The following is a 23,514-nucleotide window of genomic DNA, read 5'->3' as shown; positions in this document are numbered from 1 at the left end:
TGCTGGAGACTTGGGTTTGATTCCAGGTGAAAAAAAAAAGCATACCTTATATATCTCAGATGTAGACTTACTAGTGCAGAGTACCTGGCAGTTCAGTAAATTTCCCTGAGCTGAAGTCCACTTCTTTTCCTGAAACATAAGTTTGCATTAGTGCTTTAAAGTAATTGCATAACGAAGTTTAATATAAAGCAGGTCTGTCCATAAAAAATACAGTTTAATACCAAACTCCAGGAATAATAATAGTCTGCTGTGGCAATCAGGTGGCATTAGTAGGTAGTACTGGGTACCCCATTTTAAGAGGGCCTTTAACAAAGAGGCACTAGACATATGTAACTTAGAAAAGAGAAAATTAAGAACTAAATTGAAGTATAATAGAAAATAGACTGATTGTATCTTGCACAGAGGGAAGACCAAGAATTCTGCAGCAAGGAAGTCTTGATTTGATATTTTTAAAAAAAACCTCACAACTTTCTAACAATGAGAACTGTTCGGAAGTAAGATGGCTCCCTTATCCCTGCAGACTCATCTGCCAGGATATTTTAGGGTAAGGGATTTTTAGGATATAGGTTCACACTTCATTAACAACAAACAATAACAAAAAACAGTAGTTGCTTGAGAGTGCTCTTGCAGTCACCTGTTTTTACATATTGTAATATCAATAGAAAACATTGAATGTTTAAAAGTAAAACACTAAATGAAGGCTGAGGAAAAGAGAAGTATATTTTTGTTTTAATGAAATGTAGTGGTGAAGTTAACTATCTTTAAAATTTAAAGTGGTCATTATGAACATTAGTCAGATTGCGGTGAATTGCAGTAAATGCCCTTATTGTCTTTTGAAGGGTTTAAGGAGGTCATCCCTATACCAGTCCTAAATGGTCATATTGTTTCGATTTTTGTGCTTTTATTTCCATTTTTCTCTTTCCTCTGCAATTACGTTTTACTGTTATTCAAATGTTTAGCTCTTGTAGTTCCTCCACATCTGTTTTTTTTTGGGGGGGGGGGGGGGGGTTGGGTGGGAGCGGAGTGCATGGTCCGGGAATCGAACCTGGGTCTCCCACATGAAAAATCGGCATTCTAACCGTGTACCCCTTCCACACCTTTTAAGTTTTCATGTCATTAGGTTCTAAATGGGTTATTAAAGACATTTTTCTAAGTAAAGTTCTTGGCTTTGTGACAGGTGCTTGGAGGTTTTGTGATTTTTATTTTTAAATTTCTTCTCTGTAAATTAACAACAGTTCATATCAAGCTTATTAAGTACTTGGTCTAAAGTGAATATGAATGACAAAGTTTGTGGCCTTCTGGACCCTTTTGCCATTTCTTTAAATTCAGTGCTCTGTAGAGTCTGAAAGCTGTAAGAGCATACTGTACAACAGAGTATTTTTCAACTACAGTGTGTAGAATGACTTCTGTTTTCCTGACAGAACTCTAAATTTTACTGACAGCTTAATTGAATACATCCAGCCAGCAGATGTCAAAGCTGGTACACAATCCGATGTCTTCTGAACAGTCATTGTTTTGGTTTTTTTTCTGAAATTCTTTTCTCCTCTAGTTTGTGTGGCATTGTGCATTCTGTTTCTCTTCCTGCCTTTGAAAGCTCCAACCTTGGCCCTCTGCTCAATTCCCTCTGTATATTTCCCTCATATATTTCCTCAGTTTACTAGCTTCACCTTTATGCTTATGTTTTTGACATTTTTAACTCTGGTTCAGTCATCTCTCATGACATTTTTGCTTGAAAGCCTTAAGGTTCTTTCAAATTTTTGGTTAAAAAAATGAAACTGCTGTTTCCCCATCCCTAAACTGTTTTCTCTTTACAACTTCTATAGAAGAGTAGCATCAACTTCTTTAGCATATCACCAGGATTCTGTACCTTGAAAATCACTTTTGATTCAGCTGTCTTTTTTTTTCCTGCCCTTCATATCTAGGTTATCAGTAAGTTCTTTTTTTTTTTTTTTTAATCAAAGTGCTTTTCCTCTTTACAATTGAAAATATAATGTGCATAATTGTTTTAGCTGGGTGCTAAAGTTCAATAGGAAATTATTATATTAGGCCTTCTACTTTGGGGTTTTGATTGAAATTTTCCATTTAAAAAATGATGTCTGTTTCTTCTTGGTAATTCATCCTGAGTAACTCAGATTTTTTAATAACTTCCTTATTCAGAAACCTTAAGGTAGTGGTTTATTTCCTGCTAGCCTTTCTCCTAACTTTCCAAGACATGCTTGAAAATCTGATGCCACCCAGCTTTGTTTTCATAACCCTAGTCTAACCAGATTGCTCTTACCCAATAAAATTATTCTGCCCCATCTCCATGTCTTCATTTATGTTGCATTCTTTAACTATTATAGTATTAACCTTTTCCCTTCCCCTTTCAAGTTTGACCTCATTGTTTAAATCTTTCTTAGCTGTCTTAGCTTTCAGTGATCTCTTATTTTTATAAACTTTTGAAGTCTTTCTAGTTTTTCCAATAGCATTCAATTCTGCCCTCAATTTTATATTCACTTGTATTGTTCAGCAGTTGCTTTATATGCTAAGCTTTGTTCCACTCCAACTAGAAAACTCCTTGTATTCCCACAGGACCTGCATGTAGCTATCTTCAATGAATATTGTTGGTTGTTTAACCAATAAACTTTACGGATTGGGGGGTAGGGGTGATGAAGACTTATCTATAAATTAGAGTGAATCAAATTTATTTTTCTTTCAGGCTCGTGATGCAGAGAGTATTATGCTAAATCTTGCAGGACAGCTCATCATGATGCAGAGGGACAGATCAGGCCCTCAAATCCGGGAGAAGAACTGTAACCCTAACCAAAGAAAGCCGGTGAGTAAAGTGCACATCATTTAGAACATTAAGATGAAATGAGATTAGAATGGTGGAATAAAAGAATTTGAGAGAAGAGTGTTTTGTGATTTTGGAGATAAAGAAAGTATGTAAAATTAGTCGTAAGACTCTGGATATGAGAGTGTATTTTTTTTTTTTTTTTTTTTTTAAAGACAGAGAAGGAAGGAAGGATAGAAGGAAGGAAGGGAGGAAGAAAGGGAAACCTCTTAAACATTTTCTTATTTTATTATATTTTGTTTGTTTGTTTGTTTTTTACATGGGCTTGGGGCCGGGAATCGAACCGGGGCCCTCCAGCATAGCAGGCAAGCACTCTTGCCCGCTGAGCCACCGCGGCCCGCCCGAGAGTGTATTTTTGAAGAATGATTAGGGCCTAATATTATAATAATTGTTCCTTACTCCAGATATAACTACTTAGGTGTTAGTATTTGCCAGTTCTAATGGGAAAATAAGGATGAACTAGTGAAATTGGTTTTGTTTTGGTTTTATTTTAAGATTTGAATGTAGATGCTTCGAAAGGCAAGGTACTTTTATTACCTCTGATTCTAAATAGGTTCCTCTTAATTCACCAAGGAGTTGTTGCATTATTTTGAAAGACTTAGTACTAGTACCTAGGAACTTAATAGATGACAAAAACCTGATTGTTGTCTCTCCTCTTCTAGCTGCCTTTCTGTCCTCCTGTTGTACTAGCCCAATCTGTGGAAAATGTCTGGACTACCTGTCGAGCTAATAAACAAAAACGTCACCTTCTGGAGGCACTCTGGCTGAGCTGTGGTGGTGCAGGAATGAAAGTTTGGCTCCCACTCTTCCCTAGGGATCATCGCAAACCCCATTCCTTCTTGTCCCAACGGATCATGCTGCCTTTCCACATCAACATTTACCCCCTGGCTGTTCTGTTTGAAGACGCATTAGTCCTTGGTGCTGTCAATGACACTTTACTGTATGACTCTTTGTATACTCGGAACAGTGGTAGGGAACAGCTGGAAGTGCTTTTCCCTTTCTGTGTTGTGGAAAGAACCTCCCAGATCTACCTCCACCACATTCTGCGCCAGCTTCTGGTCAGGAACCTTGGGGAGCAGGCTTTGCTTTTAGCCCAGTCCTGTGCTGCATTACCTTACTTCCCTCATGTGTTGGAACTCATGCTCCATGAAGTTCTGGAAGAAGAAGCTACCTCACGGGAGCCCATTCCCGACCCTCTCCTTCCCACTGTGGCAAAATTTATCACTGAGTTCCCCCTCTTCCTACAGACAGTTGTCCATTGTGCCAGGAAGACTGAATATGCCTTGTGGAATTATCTTTTTGCAGCTGTTGGAAACCCTAAGGACTTGTTTGAAGAATGTTTGATGGCTCAGGATTTGGACACAGCTGCCTCTTACCTTATTATCTTACAGGTAAAAATTCTCTTCTTATAAAGGGATAAGAATTAATGAGCTTAACTTAAAAAAAAGAAGTGTCCTGTGTTGGCACTGTGATTGTACTTAAGGAACTAATACAGACATGTTTTCTCTTCAGTTTATGTGTTGAAGAACATAAGTCTTGTCAAATGACAGTAGAAGATTTCTTTGAATGTCACAAAGTAAGATTATCAGGTTTTTAAAATCCTATCTCTCCCTCAGTAGACCTAAAATAAATTAAAGATAACATTCAGAGTGGGAATAAGCTATTATTTTTCTTATTAGTAGGTTTATCTAAATCCCCACACTAATAGATTTGTTTTCTTCCTAGGTAGAATTGCTGAGAGGATTTGTATTAGAATGTGGGTCATAGCAGAGTGCCTTTCTTACATTAGACTCCTCATAGCCAGCTGGGAAAACTCAGACCTGCCACAGTAATGAGCCTCAAGAGTACATGATTTCCCTCAAAATAATGGATTCTTTGAGACTCCTGAAATTTTGTTTCATTATATATAGCAGGAAAGATCTTGATCATTTGTTCCTATCAGTCTGATAAGGATTTGATAGGCTATTGTTAAAGGTTTTTTTTTAATTTTTGCTAAATTATTTTCATGGATAAAAGAAGCTGACCATAAACTTGGCTAACCATACAATTTGAAACTCTACCTGAAGCATACTTCCTTATTTGCTGCATGACAACTGATTAAAGCCAGAGGAGATATTCAAGCAAAATCTTAGATGGTCCTGTGATTCTGTGATTCTTTAGCAAGAGTTAAAGAAAAAGCCACAAAAATTATGAAAATAGAATAAAATACAGCTGTTGTGTTTTAGGTTCCTCCCTAGACTTTCAATAATCTTCTTAGCAATAATATTAGAAACTTTTCTTTTAGTAGATTTCCTGAGTTGCTATGGCTTGTCAGATAATTATTACAATTAAAACTTGTCTATTTGGGACCTTCCTTGAAGACCAGTGTAGGGAGTAAGGCTAGATTTGTGATAAAATTATGAGGGTGCTGAATATATAGTATTTCTACTTCCCATTGCCCAAAGCAAAAATTTTTTGGTCATATTCTCAGAAAACTTTGCCCCAGAAGACAGTACGTGAGCTTTTTTTAGAGTTGGACAGATCTAGATTTATATTCTTGCTTTTCTGCTGATCTTTAGCAAGTTAACTTAGTTTCCTCATCTGTAAAAGAGGAATCATATGCCTGTTTTGCAAGCACTGAGAGAATTACATGAAATAAAGCATGTAATGTGCTTAAGATGGTATCTGGCATGAAGAAAGGGTGTACTTGCCTCTCTCTCCCTTATATGGTACTTTGTTTTTTTTTTTTTTACATGGGCAGGCACCGGGAATCGAACCCAGGTCACCGTGGCCTGCCCCTTACATGGTACTTTTAATGGTCTTTTTAATCTTAGTGTTAAACTATTTCTTATAATATTGTAGCTGCTGGTTCCTTCTCTGGATTTAAGGAATTGTGGAGGTAAAGAAGTGCCCATTTCCTCCCAAATCATGTGAAATATAAAAAGAGTGCTGTCTTCCTTGGTTGTTTTTGTAGAATATGGAGGTCCCAGCAGTAAGTAGGCAACATGCCACTCTACTATTCAGTACAGCACTGGAACAAGGCAAGTGGGACCTATGTCGACACATGATTAGATTTCTTAAAGCCATTGGCTCTGGAGAATCTGAAACACCTCCACCCACACCTACAACTCAGGTTAGTTGCAGAATTACACAGTTTCTCTGGGCCATACCCCTGCATGGTATCTTTCTCTAACCATACTGTACTTTCTTTGTAATCGTAGGAACCCAGTTCAAGTGGTGGATTTGAGTTCTTCAGGAATCGAAGCATCAGTTTATCCCAGTCCGCTGAGAATGTTCCTGCTAGTAAATTTAGCTTACAGAAAACACTAAGTATGCCATCTGGCCCTTCTGGGAAAAGGTAAAAAAATAGAGAATCATCACTGCCATTTGGATGTTTTATGAACTTTACATTTCAGGGCATCTGTAAAATTAGTTTTATGGGAACAGCTATTGGATCCAATTGTAGTTCCTTTTTCCATCCCCAAAGGCATAGAAACCCCATAAGAGCTTCATTTTTTTCTTCCCCCCAAGTTCATGCCTATTACTCTTTGTACAGGTTTTGCCTCTTGGTACTAGAGTAGGTCTTAGCATACCTGCTCTCAGTGCTACTTACTTAACCCTGAATAACAGAAGACTGAGGAAAAAAAGGAAGAGAAATAAATCTGCAGATAATGCAAAAACTTTTTTCAAGGAGCAATAAATGTACTCTTCTTTCAATTAATATTTCTTAACCAAAACTAAAATTTTGGTGCTCATTCATTTGACTCTCCTGTAACTCTTAATTGAAATAGTCATGTAACAGTAGGAAAGCCAAGAGAAAGCATATCCTGGAGACCATAGCCTGCATTATCCACAGATGGGTTATTATTTCTTGTAGGGAAATTGTGAACTCAAATTGCATATTATAAAGTTAAAATTGTCTCTAGTTTATGAGGTCATATTTCTGCCCATCTTGTTTCATGTTGTTGTCTCTTATTTATTTCCCTTCCTTAAATCTTTTTTTTGTATTCTGTTTGTACTCACTATAGTTCCTGGCACATAGTAGTATCTTGTTCAGTATTTTTTATTGTGATGTTTAACTACTTTCTCTATTACCGGCCATTAACTTCCAACATACTAACACACAGAAACACTCATTATCATGTAAAATGCAACCATGGTGGTCTGTAAACAGTTGTCAGGCCACTAGTAGCTTCACAGTGAAATTGGTTGATAATTATTAACAGAAATATTGACTAATAATCACTAAGCCTTCATTATGTGCCATGTACCATTCTTAACATTTGCACGTATTGGGTCATTTTTCCTTACAACAGCTCTGTAGTGAGGTTGAATACTGTTATCCACGTTTTACAGAAGAAGCAGAGGCCCAGAAAAACAAAGAAGCTTGCCTGTGGTTCCATAACTAACAAGTGGCAAAACCAGAATCTGAATCCAGCTGTCCTGCTCCAGAGACTAGGTTTTTACCACTGCACTACCTTGCCTCTCAACTGAAAGCACATGACGTGCCGATTACCCCATATCTGCTCATCTGACTAAGGGATAATATTTAGTCATGTCATTAATTTTTAAAAATCAGTTTTAGTTTCACAGGTCTCCATAACTCACATTTAGAAATTTCATTTCACTTTGCTTCTCTTTCTTCAGTTTCTTTGATCCAATATTCTTCCCTCTTTTAATTGGTCTTTTCAAGTACATTTATTTGCTCCACTTATTTCCTTCATCCAGTCATTGCCCTTTCCCCTAGATCTGGCTTTTTTTTTTTTTTTTTGTCTTCTGTTTTTTTCCTATTCTATGCATTCATTCTACAAATATAGTTTTAAGAGCCTACTGTGTTTCAGGTATCATAGTTTGATCTTGGATCTCTAACCTTCTTGTCAGCTTTATCAGTGCTACCGCACAAAAGTATATGAAGTCCTCCAGTAAAGATTGTTCCACCACTTTCTTGTGTTCCCACTTATAGATGGAGCAGAGACAGTGACTGTGCTGAGAACATGTATATTGATATGATGCTCTGGAGACATGCTCGGCGCCTATTGGAAGAAGTGCGGCTAAAGGACCTTGGCTGCTTTGCAGCCCAGCTGGGCTTTGAACTGATTAGTTGGCTGTGCAAGGAACGTACACGAGCTGCCCGGGTGGACAACTTTGTTTTAGCCCTTAAGAGACTTCACAAAGATTTTCTATGGCCACTTCCCATCATCCCAGCTTCTTCTATCAGTTCTCCTTTCAAGAATGGAAAATACCGAACAGGTAATGTAGAACTGCTGTTATTTGTATAAGGAGAATTGTATTTTTTTTTTTTTTGGCATGGACAGGCTCCAGGAATCAAACCCAATTCTCCGATATGTCAGGTGAGAATTCTTCCACTGCACCACTGTTGCACCACCCAAGAATTGTACTTTATTCCAGGTATTTAGACAATTTGTTGTTAGTTGGGGAGTTAGACAGGGAAGTCTCTTCATTCCAAATTCAGGAGCAGATGAAAGGCCAGCTTTTCTATATCATTTAGAACTCACCATTTGATCAAGGATATAAAAATATATATAACCTATGTCTCTAAGTCTTATGAACTTGAAGTCTAACCCATATATCCAGATGTTCTTATCACAGATAATCAACAAATTGAGATTTGCTAAATATAAAAGCTGCCACACTTATCTTGTTATAGGAAGGATTTCAGTAATGGTTGATCATAGATCTCAAAATAACTCATTGTGATTTACCTGAAAGGAGTCATTCCAGGGATATGGTAATAATGCAACTTTGTGAACTTGGGACATTTTCTAGACTGTCAGTGGGTAGTGTGAAACTTTTTTTCAGTGAAAAAAGGAATAAAATTTTTTAGTTCAGGTCTTTTTCAGAAGACTACCATAATTAATATTATTTATGAAACTTTTGTTATATTTGGAAACTTCATGTATTCTGAAGAAATAAGGTAAATACTTAAAAGATCTAGTAAAGTTTTTACTTAATTCTAAGAAGATGTAAAATGACATATGATGACTATTAGATGGCATTATGTGGTCAGTCTATTCTGTTAAAATGCCACATCTCTAGATTATGTGTGGATGATACAGTGTAGGACAGTAATTCTCTTTGAACAACCAGTTTTGGTGGGGGGAAGGCTGAAAATACTGAATTGGAAATGGCAATATGCATATCTTGAATTTCTCCCCCCATTTCTTTTTAAACCTATGCAATAGGAGAGCAGCTATTAAAGTCTCAATCAGCCAATCCTTTTTTAAATCTTGAAATGGATACTGGAGTCTCTAATGTCCAACGAAGTCAGAGCTGGCTCGGCAACATTGGCCCCACTCATCATGAGATAGACTCGGCCTCATCCCATGGACCACAAATGCAAGATGCCTTCCTGTCACCTTTATTTAATAAAGGTAAAAGTTACTTTATGTCCTAGCTGTTCTTCATTTCCTTTGGAAGAAAGCTCATGTGCAGTGGTATTTCAGAAGTAAGGGTTTCATGCTTTTCTTTCAAAATGTGTCCTTGAGGATTAGCCATTAATATCTGCTAGAGAGGTGACCTGTGTCTAGAGCAAGGACAAATTGGCCTTGTCTATACTTTGCCATAAGTATTTTAGATAGACACGACTCCATGATAAATCTCCAGGAAAAGAACGTCCTTTCTATTAACTACCTTTTTTCTCTAGTGTTTCCTGTGCATAAAGACATTTTATTTCTTATGTCCCTGTACTGGGAATGGAAAATATTCATAAACAAAGAAAAACTATTGCTCCTTGACTTAGCCAGAGATCATCAGTCATTCCAAAAAAGCATGTTGAAACTCATTAATTCTGCCTAAAACCATATGATTGGGATTGAGTGTGGCAGAGTGATGGAAGAGGTAAAAGCAGGAGCAGACACCACACCAAGCACTTGGACTCGCTTTGAAAGGGCTTGACGTAGTTACCAGAGAAGCCCTGAAAGTTGCTGGAGTAATCAGGAAGCAGTCTCTGCAAATATGCTGAAACTTGGTAAAGTTTGGTCAGTGATACCCCTCAGGAGTTGTGTCCTTGGAGCCTTGAACTCCCGGCAACAAAGTAGGCCCAGTCAAGAGGTCCATATAAGGACTTAGAGAGTAGGAAAGCAAAATCTGCAAATTTGGTGAATAAAATACTCGAATAAAAGTGTACGGGTCTGCAAACTACAGCCAGTGGGCCAAGCCTGATTTTGTAGATAATACGACTAAACCCCTATGTTAACATATAGTCTTTGCCTGCTATCACAATGAATAATTTCAACAGACTGTATGGCCCTCAAAGCCTAAATTATTTACTTTCTGGTCCTTTACAGAAATATTTTGTTGACCTCTACTCTAAAGGAGGAAAAGGGGTTTTCAAGATAGAATACATAATTGTAATAGTGATGATAGAGACCACCCTATGGCGTATTTACTATGCACCATACCCCTTTTAATTCTTTGAAAAAGTTTGCCATGAAGATATCATTATCCCCATTTTAGAGATGAGGAAACTAGGTTAGAGATTAAGTAACAGCTCTCTCTGAATTTGAACCAGATATGTGACACCAAAGCCACACCCTCACCAGCCTAGTAATTAATCCTCAGAGGAACCACCAAGTTCAAATGTTACAAACTAGAGATCCTCTTCTTAGCTGAGAAACTGGTAATTTTTTTTTTGTGGAGCTCTACCACTAATAAATATTCTAGAGTAGAATGCTGTTTGCATTCTTCTGGGTTTGTGCTAAAAACGAACAGCAGAAACTTAAACTATATGATTATAGAAGCCCTTAATCTATTAGTAATGATTTTTTATTTTAATTTTTATCAAATTATATATGTACATAATTTAACAGTCAAATAATTTTACACAGTTTATTAAAAAAAAGAGTTGTTCCTGTTCCACTACTTTCCTTCCCAACTCTGATTCTCATTCCACAGAGGTAATCAGTTTTCACCACTTTCAGCTGTCATCTATTTACCTTCTTTTCTAGTTTGCTAGCTGCCAGAATGCAATACACGAGAAACAGAGTGGCTTTTAAAAATGGGAATTTAATCAGATGCTAGTTTACAGTTCCAAGGCCTAGAAAATGTCCCAATTAAAACAAGTCTATAGAAATGTCCGATCTAAGGCATCCATCCAGGGAAAGATACCTTGGTTCAAGAAGGCTAATGAAGTTCAGGGTTTCTCTCTCAAGTGAGAAGGCACATGGCAGACACAGTCAGGGTTTCTCTCTCAGCTGGAAGGGCACATGGCGAACACGGCGTCATCTGCTAGCTTCTCCTGGCTTCCTGTTTCATGAAGCTCCCTGGGAGGCATTTTCCTTCTTCGTTTCCAAAGGTCACTGGCTGGTGGACTTCTGCTTGTCATGGCTGTGTTGTTCTGCTCTGCTCTCTCTGAGTCTCTCATTCTCCAAAATGTTTCCTCTCTTATAGGACTTCAGAAACTAATCAAGACCCACCCAAATGGGTGCAGACATGTCATCACCTAATCCAGTTTAACAACCACTCTTGATTACATCACATCTCCAGGGAGATGATCTAATTACAGTTTCAAACATACAATGCTGAATAGGGATTAGAAGAAACGGCTGCCTTTACAAAATGGGATTAGGATTAAAATATGGCTTTTCTAGGGTACATACATCATTTCAAACCAGCACACCTTCATATTTCCAAATAAGATGTAGGTATTACGAGTTGTTTTCATTATATTTTTTCAAGTTAATTTCTTAGCAGTTGCTGTAGGGTTTACCATATACACCTTAATTTATCAGAATTTACTTCAGACTTAGTCTTACTTAATTCCAGTGAAATATAAAAATGTTATTCCTATATACCTCTATTCCCTCTTACCCCTTTTTATGCTGTTATTCTTATACATATTATATCTGTATATGTTACAAACCCAAGAATACAGTGTTATAATTATTACTTTGTATAAATTTAAGTCTATTAAAGAGGCTAAGAGAAGAAAGGTGCAAGTATATGTAAGTGTATATTTATAGAGTTTGTTATCTTCTGGTGTCATTTCCTTATTCCAAAATAGCTTTTTCCCACCAACCTTTGTGCTTTTACTGTCAAATATATTATATATCTATTTGATCTAAGCCCAACAACACAATTATAGATAGATAGATACTGTTTTTATACAGTTGCTTCTTAAGTCTGTTAAGAGAATAAGAAAAATATGCATTAATTCTGTCTTTGTATAATTGCATAATTTCTTTTACTGGTGCTCTTTGTTTGAATTCTGATTACTGTGTGGGGTCATTTGCTTTCAGTGAAAACTTCCTTTAGTATTTCTTGTAAGTGGGATCTGCTAGCAAAGATTTCTCTTAGTTTTTGTTCATCTGGGAATGTCTTAATTTCTCCTTTATTTTGGAAGGTAATTTTGCTGGATATAGTATTCTTGGCTGACAGTTTTTATTCTTTCAGCACTTTGCATATGTCAACTGATGAAAAGGCAACAGTTAATATTTTTGGAGTTCTCTTGTATGTGATGAGTTGTTAGTCTCTTTATATTTTCACAGTGTTTTCTTTAGCCATAGTAAAATATGATGTATCTGGGGTGAATCTCTTTCTGTTTATTCTGCGTGAGGTTTGTTGAACTTCTTGGATGTGTAGATGCATGTTTTTCATCAAATTTGGGACGTCTTTAAAAAAAATTTTTTTTTGGCTTTATACATTTATTGTTCCCCCAAGATGGGGTGCACCGTTCCTGGAAGTACTGCAATACCAGGTCGATGCGTGGAGTGGATGGAGCAAGCTCCTATTCCATCTCCTAATTCCAAAAATCCATTTAATATATTGTCCTCGGATAAAGGACATATCAGATATTAAACTGATAAGAACAGATACTACACTTGATCTTAGCCAAAAGGCCAAGAAGCGATCTTTAAAATTTTTTAATTAGAGAAGTGAGTTTACAGAAAAATAATGCATTGAATAGAGGGTGGTCTCATGTACCACCATATTAACACGTTACATCGCATGGTCTATTTGTTTAAATGGATGAACACACATTTTTACAATTGTACTTAGGGTTTCCTGTGTTGTGAATAGATTTTTAAAACAATTTATTCTAGTAACATATATATATATATATAACCTAAAATTCTCCCTTTTAATCACATTCAAATATATAATTAAGTGCCCTTAATTATTTTCAGAACATAATTGTGCTGCTGTCACTACCATCGATTACCAAAACTTTTCCATCATCCCAAATAGAGGCTATGTACATTTTAAGCCTTATTCCTTATTCCCTACTCATGCCCCACCTCCAGGTAACTTGTATTCTAGATTCTGACTCCATGAGTTTGCTTGTTCTTATTATTTAATAGCAGTAAGATAATTGATCTTCTGTCTAGATGTCCTATCCATTATTTAAGTAGTGTATTGAAATCTCCTGCTATTAATGTAGAACCATCTATTTCCCCTTTCAAATCTATCAGTGTTTGCTTGATATATTTTGGGGCTCTGCTCTTTACTGCATATATAATTGTTAAGCTCTCTTGTAGAATTGATCCCTTTATCACTATTTAGTGACCCTCTTTGTCCCTCATATCAGCTTTTGACTTAAAGTGTTTCTTACCTGATATCAGCAGCTTTCAGAAGTCTCTCCATGTACTTGACATTGGATAATTTAATTACTGTGTGTCTGCATGTGCTTCTCTGAATTACTTGTTTGGGGTTCTTTGGGATTCCTGAATGTGCATATTCATGTCTTTCTTTAAATTTGGGAAGTTTTCTGCCTTCTTTAAATATTCCTTCTGCCCCTTTTTTTCTTTCTTCCCCTTCTTGGACTCCCAAAATGCCTATACTGGTGTGCTTGATAATGTTCCACAAGTCTGTTAGGCTATGTTTATTCTTTTCTGTTCTTTCATTTTTCTACTCTTCAGCCTGAATAATTTCTGTTCTCTTTTCTTCCAGTTCACCGATTCTTTTACCACCTCCAATTTGCTGTTGAAGCATCTAGAGAGAATTTTTTATTTCGGTTGTTGTGTTCTTGAACTCCAGTATTCCTTGGAGAGATTACCATATTGTTCACTTATTGTTTTCTTCATATCCTTTGCTCCTTTCTCTTTGTTTTCCTTTATCTTCTTGAGCATATTGAGGATCAGTATTTTGAAGTCTCTGTCCAGTAATTCTGGGGTCTTGTCCTCTGTTGATGGATTCTGGATTTTTATCTTGTTCCTTTGGATGGGCCATCATTTCTTCGTTCTTTGCTTGTAATCTTTTGTTGCGTACTGTGCATTTTAATATCTTAGATAGATTTAGTCCCTGGACTGTCCCCTTAAGTTTGAATCCAACTAGTAATATGATAGGGATTTTCTTGAATGTCAGGAGCTAATCAAAAGAGACAAACCAAGGCAAAAACCACCTGTTACTCTCTTTGCAAATTGGGTCTGCTTTGGCTGGTGGTCTATTTTCAGAGTTTAGCCTACCTATCAAGCAGATCAACCAGGAGGCAAAATGTGGGGATGTAGGGTTCTGTCTATCTTATCTGAGCCTTCTTCTCCTCCTGGACATGTACTACCAAGAAGCCCCATTAATTCCTTATTTATAGTCCACAGGAGTTTGAGTGATAGACCCCTCTGTTTCCTTTGGAACAGTCCTCTTTCTGCTCCTCCTGGGTCATCTTTCCAGTGATTTAATGCAGGTAGTCCTTTGTCCCAGACCATTTCAACTTAATTATTTATCAGACTGTCCCATTTGTCTGAGGTGGCTTCTCTGCCCTCAGGACAAACTCTGGGAGGACAAACTGGAGACAGATTCCTGGGCTCACTCTTTCAGACCTAGTATATTGGCATTGACATGCCTGCACCCCAATATACACTCAGGGGCCACTGTGCTCCCTCTGGAACTGAGAGGGATCACATACTGGCTTTCTTTGTGGTGTGCAGGAGTTGGGGGAGGACCCAGCAAGGGCACTAGGAGCTTCTTCTAAGGCTTTTGAAGTTGTATTTCTATAATAAAACATTTGTGGAGTCAGTGCAGCCCTTTAAATGTTTTCCGTAGTTTTGAGAAAGGTTTCTCTTTAGATTTCTCTGCTGCCTTTATCCCAGGGTTGTTGGAACAATGACCACCTTCAGAGCTGGCCAGTCATCTAAAGTAGCTGACCAAAGGTACTGATCTGGAATCAGACCATACATTCATAGAGCTTTGAGGACTAGTTCTTTATGTCCCATCTTCTCACCAGCAAGCTGTGCCATGAGCTGCTGGCCATGAGGCTGGGAGAAGAGGGAGGATAAAACTGCTACTGTAGGGAGGGTAAAACTCGCTAGTCTTTATCACAAATTACCAGCCTCTTCCTCCTGCTCCTCTCTGGGTGTTGCACAGTGTTCCCCTAGAATCTGGAGTTTCAAAGAGGTTGATTTCGATAGTTTCTGCCAGTTCAATAGTTGCTTTGTTGGAGGGGCTGATTTCTGGAGATTCATATTCTGCCATCTTCCTGGTGTGTATCTCTCCTTCCATGTAAGTTTGAGGATTGACTTTTCCAATTCTGCAAAGAAGATTGTTAGCATTTTGTTGAAATTGCTTTGAATCTGTAAGTCGCTTGGGGAAGAATTGACAGTCTTACCAAGATTTACGTTTCCAGTCCATGAAGATGGAAGGTCCTTTTATTTAGGTCTTCTTCAGTTTACTTAGCAATATTTTGTAGTTTGTAGGACTTGTACGTCCTTGGCTAAATTTATTCCTTGGTTGGATATTTGATTATTTTAATTGCTGTTGCAAATAGAATTTTTTTCTTAATTTCCTTTTAGAATTGTTCATTATTTGTGTATAGAAACACTGCTGATATGTAGGTGCTGATCTTGAACCCTGCCACTTTTCTGAATTTATTTATTAGCTTCTAATAGCTTTTTTGTGATTTTTCACAATTTTCTGTACATATGATCATGTCATCTGCAATTTGGATGCCTATTATTTCTTTTTCTTGCCCGCTTCCTTCAGTTCCAGTGTTAAATAACAGTGGTGACAGCGGGCATCCTTGTCTTGTTCCTCATCTTAGAACTCTGAGAAAGCCTACCACCTTTAAGTTTCTTGTTTTTATCTGGGGTGGGTTGAGCACAGCCACCCTCAGAACCAGGCCTCAGCAATCAGCTGGCCCTTTCCTTTCCCACCGGATCTTGGGGAACTAACTATTTGTGTCCGTTTCTGACAGCAGCAAGCTATGCCCAATCCCACTGCTGCCTGCTGCAAGAGTGGTTGTGGGGGATGGGTCGGGGGTGGTAATCACAGCTACTAAGAGAGCATCTACTGGTATTTACCATAATTAACCAGCTTCTTGCTCACACTATTCCCTGGATGTTGTACAATATTCTGCTGGACTCTGGAGTTTCAAAGTAGTTGATTTGAACATAGTTCCTGCCTGTTTAATAGTTGTCCTGGTGGAGGGTCTAATTCCTGGAGCTTCCTATTCAGCATCTTCCCACCAAATTTTGGGGAGGAGGGGTTTGAGCCATTACTTCTTTAAGTCTTTTTTCTGCTCTTTTCTCTCTCCTCTCCTCTCATTACAATTATGTTTGTGGGCTTAATCATGACCCACATTTCTCTGAGGTTCTCATCCTTTCTCATTATTCTTTTTTCTCTATTCTTCAGGCTGCATACTTTCAGCCTATCTTCTGATCCATTCTTCTGTGAGTTTAATCTGTTGCTGAACGCTTGTAATGAATTTAATTTTTCATTTCAGTTATTGTACTTAAATTCCAGAAGTCCCATGTCATTATTTTTAAGCTGTTATGTTGAGATATATTCATATCTCATACTTTCCATCCAGTGAGTACAATCAGTGTGTTTAGTACAGTCATAGAGTCAGGCTTTTACCACCACAGTCAATTTTATAACATTTTCATTACTCGAAAAAGAATAAGCCCATATCTATTACCAGTCATCTCTTAATCCCTCTATCCTTCCCCATCCCCATAAAATCATTACTCTAATTTTTCTCCATAGATTTATTTATATTTACATTTTATATAACATTATTATTATAATATATAGTACTTTGTGTGTGGTTTCCTTTACTTGGCATAATTTTTAAATTACTATTTTTTTTTTAATTAGAGAGGTTGTAGGTTTACAGAAAAGTAATGTAAAACATTCCGTATACCCCCTATTATAGACACTTTGCATTAATGTGGTACTTTTGTTACAATTCCTAAAAAGAATCTTAAAATATTACTGTAATTATATTCCATAGTTTACATTAGGTGTATTTTCCCCCTAAAACACCTTATTATATTAATACCTTGTAACATGCATTTGTTATAATTTATGAAAACCATTCTTATATTTGCACTATTCTTACATTTGTACAGTCTATCATCTGCAGCAGAGTTCACAGTGTTATATGGTCCCATGTTTTATCTTCAAAAATATTACTGTACTGTTAATTATATTCCATAGTTTACATTCGGTGTATTTTTCATGTATAATGCCTTATTATTAATACCTTGTAACATGCATTTGTTGTAATTTATGAAAAACATTCTTAAATTTGTACTATTCTTACATTTGTACAGTCCATCATCTGCAGTGGAGTTCAATGTGTTAAGTGGGCCCATGTTTTATCTTGTAACTTCCTTCTTGTAACATACATGACCCAAAACTTCTCCTTTCAGCCACGTTCAGCAACATAATTCAGTGCTGTTAATTATACCTGCAGTAATGTACTAGTATGAACACTGTCCGTTTCCATACATTACAATCAACATAAGTAGAAATTCTGCACAAATTAAGTATCAGTTCCCCTTTAAAGATCCTATTCCCTGCTAACCTGTTTTCTAGATTTTGACCCTGCTTTGCTTATAATCAGTTCATATCATTGAGATCATATTATATTTGTCCTTTGGTTTCAACCTAGCCAAACATTCTGCACATATTAAGCAACCACTCCCTGTTCTTTAGCTTCATTCTGTAATCTATATTCTATATTTTATGTCTGAGTTTACATATTATAATTAGTTCCTATCAGTGAGCTCATACCATATTATTAATGTGTTTTTGTGACTGACTTATTTCCTTAATATAATGTCCTCAAGTTACACGTTGCTGCATGAATCAGGGCTTCATTCCTTCTTACAACTGAATAATATTCCTTTGTATGTATTTGCCACATTTTGCTTATCCATTCATCAGTTTGTGGGTCACCTGGGTTGTTGCATCTTTTGGCAAATATGAATAATGCCTCTGTGAACATCAATGTTTAAATGTGTGTTCAAGTACCTGCTTTCAGTTCTTCTAGATATATACCTAGCAGCATAGCTAGAACGTATAGCAATTCTATATTCAGCTTCTTGAGGAACTGCCAAATTGTCTTACGCAACAGTTGTACCATTTTACATACCCACCAGCAGTGAACGAGTATTCCTGTTTCTCCACATTATCCATCTAGTGGCCTTTTTAGAGGTGTGAAATGATATCTCACTATGGCTTTGATTTGCATTTCCCTAATAGCTAGTGATGTTGAGCATTTTTTCATTTGCTTTTTAGCTGTTTGTAGTTCCTTTTTGGAAATGTCTATTCAAGTCCTTTATCCATTTGTTAATTGGGCATTTAGTATGTTTGTCTATTTTTTTTTAAGTTTTAGTTTTGACAGTTTGCTGTTTATAAGAGAAGCAAGTAGTTCATAAACATATACATTTCAGCATGATAACATCTCAAAAGCACATAGCATCTGTGCTGGCATGAAAGGATTATATGCCCTAAAAAGCCATGTATTAATCCTGATCCAATCTTTTGGAGGCAGCCATTTCTTTTAATCCCTATTCATCACTGTAGGCTGGGAGCTTGATTAGATTATCGCCACAGAGCTGTGGCTCGCCCAAATGTGGGTATTAACTTTGGATTAGAGGGAGATTTGACTCTACCCATTCCAGGTGGGTCTTGATTAGTTTACTGGAATCCTTTAAAAGAGGAAACATTTTGGACAGAGTCCAAAATGTTTTTGAGAACGGTGAGAGACCAAGAGAACCACGGGCATCCACACCAGCCAGAGACCTTTGGAATGAAGAAGTAAAATGCCTCTGGGGAAGCTTCATGAAACAAGAAGCTTGGAGAGAAAACTAGCAGACATCACCATGTTCACTATATGAGAACATGGCTGAGAGAGAAACCCTGAACTTCATAGGCCATCTTTTTTTTACATGGGCAGGCACCGGGAATCGAACCTGTCCTCTGGCATGCCAAGTGAGCATTCTTGCCTGCTGAGCCACCATGGCCCGCCCCATAGGCCTTTCTTGAGTGAAGGTAACCTCTTGTTGGTGCCTTAATCTAGACATTTTTATAGACTTGCTTTAATTGGGACATTTTCTCGGTCTTAGGACTATAAACTAGCAACTTATTGAATTCCCCTTTTTAAAAGCCATTCTGTTCCTGGTATGGTATATTCCAGCAGGTAGCAAACTAGAACAGCATCTCATGCAAATCTGCCAGGTTGTACTGGAACTACTATGACTAACAAAGTGTTTCAATCCAAAATGAAAATTCTTTTTACATAAGGAGGAATGGCACACAGTACTAGCCAATGTTTTCTTCAACATAAAATCCTACCATAAACATTCATAACTAACCTGGGGATTTAAAACCCAGGAAAGAAATATGTGATAGTTATCGCATGAGAAAGAACCTAACTTCCATATAAAGGCACAAGTATTTTATATTCACTTCCATCCATCGTCCTGCCTGACAATTGAATTTACTTAGAAAGACATCAAGTAGTTAATAGTTTGCTTGAATATATCATCAAGCATTATATAATAATTGCATTTTAGCAAACTTATTTCAACAATACAATGTGTACCTAAAAAACTGCAGAAATACATAAGTGATTAAACATTTACTTTCAAAGTCTGAAAAAATGGTCAAGACCAAATTGAAGTTGTCTAACTTTCAAGATAAGAAAAAGGCCCTCTCCTCTTTAAAACATACCACAATGCAGCAGGGAGTGTCTTTAGCTGGTTTCTTAATTTTGTAGGACTGCTGTAGCAAAATACCATAAACCAGTTGGCCTTAAGCAACAAAAATTTATTGTCTCATGGTCCTAGAGAAGAGAAGTCTGAAATCAAGTTGCCAGCAGGCCCAGCTGTCTTCCACGTCTGTAGGGAAGAAGCCGTTCTGTGCCTCTTTCAGCTTCTGGTGGTTTGTTGGCATTCCATAGTATTCTCCCTTCTGTCTCTTTCTCTGTGGACTAACAGTCCACCCTATTCCAGTTTGACTTCATCTTAACTAATAACATCTCCAAAGATCCTATTTCTACATAGGTCACATTCATAGGACCAAGGATTAGATCTTGAATATATCTTCTAGGGGAACACAATTCAATCCATAGCAGCTGGGGAGAAAATGAAAAGCTATCTATCAAGAAAGACTTTCTGGGATCACATTTATTACCTTGGTGAATTTTCTAGAGGCCAAGTCTGACCTCCAGCCTTACAGGTGCAGATACCCTGTGTTTCCAGTAAATAGGAACAGATTCATTTCTCAGTGATGAATATACATGAAGAAGCTTACAATACTGGTGTATAAAACTAGAATAATGATTTACTGATTATTTTCTAAAACTTTTTTCTTGTGAAATATAACATATACAAAGCAAAGAATGTAAAAAGCAATAATTTTCAAAGCATGCTTCAAAAAGTAGTTACAGAACAGATCCCAGAGTTTGTCATGGACTTCCATTCTGCCATCTCAAGATTTTTCCTTCTAGATGCTCCAAAACACTGGAAGCTGGAAGAACTGTTAATACAGTGATTCAGCAGCCATATTTGTTTGTTAGATCCTATTTTCTCTGTTATACCTCCTCCTCCTTTAATCCTTCCAGTCTATGGGGATCTTTGAACAATTCCCATTCTGACTTTCTCATGTTGAAAGGGGTGTCAACACTAAAGGGTAGGGGGATGAACTTAATTGATGATATTCAGGGGGCTGGTCCCTCTGGGTTTCAGAATTTGTCTGAACTAGGAACCCTCTGGGAATTATATATTCCAAGAAGGTAAACCTAATGCATGAAACCTTTATAGAGTCTCAGTTAAAACTCTAGGTGTTCTTAAGAGTCAACAGAAGTGATGTTGATTGGGGCTTAGCAAACCATGCCAGTTAGCACTACTTAATTGAAGCTTGAAGACGAGTAGCCTACAGAATAACCTCTTGACTCTGTTTGATCTCTCTTAGCCACTGATGGCCTATTTTATCATACATCTTTTCCTTCTTTGGGTCCAGAAGGCATTGTCTATCCCATGGTGCCAGGGTCAGACTCATCCTGAGGAGTCATGCCCCACATTGTCAGGTTGACTTTTACCCCTGATGTCATGTCCTTTGAAATGGGGAGGGTTATGAGTTTCCTTGCAGAGTTGGGCTTAGAGAGAAGCCATATCTGAGCAACAAAAGAAATTTCCTGGAAGCAGCTCTTAGTCCTTGTTATAGATGGTCTTAGCTTCTCCACCACAAAAACAAATTTCATAAGGGCAAACTTCATAATCAAGTGCTTACGCCTGTTTTCTTGGGAGAGATACCCAGGCTTTTCCAAATGAGAAAGTTTACATATGTATGTATGTGTATGTATATTTCTCTTTTTTCCCCTTGGACCCTCAAGGGACTCTACCAATACTCTTTAATCATCAGCTCACCATAGTCGGGGATGTATCCAAGCATTACGTTAATCTATATAGAATTATAAAGTCTTGTTCCTGCTCTGGATTCCAGGATGTGTTAGTTAGATTCAGTTGTCAGCTTGGCCAGGTGAGCATACCTAGTTCTGTTGCTGCGGACACAAGCCAATGGTACGTGAATCTCATCTGTTGCTAATTACATCTGCAGTCAGCTAGGAGGCGTGTCTGCTGCAATGAGTGACCTTTGACTTAATTGGCTGGTGTTTAAATGAGAGAACGCAATGTAGCACAGCCTAAGAAACTCGGCATTCCTCATCTCAGCACTTGCAGCTCAGCCCAGGCCTTTGGAGATGCAGAAAGAAGTCACCCCGGGGAAAGTTGTTGGAACCAGGGGCCTGGAGAGAAGACCAGCAGAGACCATCTTGTGCCTTCCACGTAAGAAAGAACCTCAGTGGAAAGTTAGCTGCCTTTCCTCTGAAGAACCAACAAAATAAATCCCCTTTTATTAAAAGCCAGTCCTTCTCTGGTGTGTTGCATTCTGGCAGCTAGCAAACTAGAACACAGGAGTTTGGATTGTTTAAATGAGCTATCCAGACAGGTTGATTTAGATTGTCTGTAACAGAAAATTTAGGTTTCAGACATGATAAACCAGTCTGCCTTTGGTCTCATACAGTAGGTGAGGTCTAGAGTACATACACTATCATCTTTTATCCTGCATTCTAATTTACCTTAGACCCAGCCAGATTGGCGTTGTTTTAAACTAACAAAGGCCTGATCTCTTTTTCAGTTTCTTTAACTGTTATTGTATATGGCTATGCTAACTTTCAGGTCTGTAGCACTCCATTTCTGGATCTTAGGTATCACAGGGTTATTCAAAGTTCCAGGGAAATACCAGCTGATACACATGTAGCTCAGCATCTCAGAATCTAGAAATACACTTACAATTTCAGGTTAGATGTGGCTGCTATAGTCATGTATATTCAGAAGGTATAACTGTTAATTATAAATTCTCAGATACTGAACTGTTTGTATATAACATGGTCTTTCCCGGAAACTTTGGGTATTTATGTGACACCTGAGACTTAGAGTTAGAGCTCTGAAGCTATGAAAGTCAGTAGTACCCCATACAGGAACAGTTTAAATAGTTGAAAATGTGATCAGACATTGAGTAGAGATATGAATAAAGCTGATCTAGATAGGACTAAGGTATATCAGAAGATTGGGTAAAGAATGGTATCAACCATATTTTAAAACTACAACTTCTGTGTGAGATTAAAGGGAGAGATGTTTATTTGGTGCCAAATTTATATTTTGTGTAGTATATTTCCTAATTTAACTTGTGTGGTCAGTTTAATTGAGCACCATAAGTACATAGAATCTTGAATAGGGCATGGGATTTTGTTGGTTTGGCCAGGTTAGTACGATGTCCTGATAAATCTCAGAGTGATTTATACAGTGAATAAAGAAGTATCTGCAAAGTCCCCTTGCGGGAATGGGGGGAAAGGGGGAAATAGTCAGCTTCCCCATTTGGAGAATTTCTGATATTCTTGCAAGCAGTGGGAACAACCAAATCAATAGGCCAAGCCCTCAATTTTGGGGGTTTCCCCTATGAAACTTACCCCTGCAAAGGAAAGCCTACTTAAAATTAGGCCTGAGTCACTCCCAGAGAACCTCTTTGGTTGCACAGATATGGCTTCTCTCTCTCTCTCTCTCAGCTGACACAGCAAATGAACTCACTGCCCTCCCCCTCTATGTGGGACATGACTCCCAGGGGTGTAAATCTCCCTGGCAACATGGGACAGAAATCCTGGGATGAGCCGGGACCTGGCATCAAGGGATTGAGAAAACCTTCTCCGACCAAAAGGGGGACGAGAGAAATGAGACAAAATAGAGTGTCAGTGGCTGAGAAATTTCGAACCAAGTCAAGATGTTATCCTGAAGTTATTCTTATGCGTTATATAGATATCCTCTTTGTAGTTTTTGGTGTATTGGATGGCTAGAGGGAAGTTTCTGAAACTGTAGAGCTGTGTTCCAGTAGCTGTGTTTCTTGAAGATGATTGTGTAATGATATACCTTTTAAAATGTGACTGTGTGATTGTGAAATCCTTGCAT

At 37.7% G+C, this 23,514-nt stretch overlaps 1 protein-coding gene and 1 non-coding gene across 5 annotated transcripts in view; one reads left to right on the top strand and one right to left on the bottom strand.

Annotated features, from left to right (window-relative positions):
• RIC1 (RIC1 partner of RAB6A GEF complex) overlaps nt 1-23,514 on the top strand; it is a 241,998-nt gene that overhangs the window by 194,656 nt on the left and 23,828 nt on the right. For all 4 annotated transcript variants that reach the window (XM_077148249.1, XM_077148250.1, XM_077148248.1 and 1 more), the window contains exons 18-23: nt 2,699-2,815; nt 3,496-4,224; nt 5,787-5,945; nt 6,034-6,170; nt 7,776-8,062; nt 9,016-9,204. In XM_077148249.1, coding sequence (XP_077004364.1) covers nt 2,699-2,815; nt 3,496-4,224; nt 5,787-5,945; nt 6,034-6,170; nt 7,776-8,062; nt 9,016-9,204 — 1,618 coding nt within the window. The remainder of the gene's footprint in view (nt 1-2,698; nt 2,816-3,495; nt 4,225-5,786; nt 5,946-6,033; nt 6,171-7,775; nt 8,063-9,015; nt 9,205-23,514) is intronic.
• Nucleotides 12,491-12,681, bottom strand: LOC143675290 (U2 spliceosomal RNA). Its single transcript, XR_013171527.1, has one exon. It is a non-coding gene; the product is annotated as a U2 spliceosomal RNA (small nuclear RNA).

Source organism: Tamandua tetradactyla, chromosome 2 (genome assembly GCF_023851605.1).
Source record: "Tamandua tetradactyla isolate mTamTet1 chromosome 2, mTamTet1.pri, whole genome shotgun sequence".
Taxonomy (NCBI): domain Eukaryota; kingdom Metazoa; phylum Chordata; class Mammalia; order Pilosa; family Myrmecophagidae; genus Tamandua; species Tamandua tetradactyla.
This window is presented reverse-complemented; position numbering and strand designations above follow the sequence as displayed.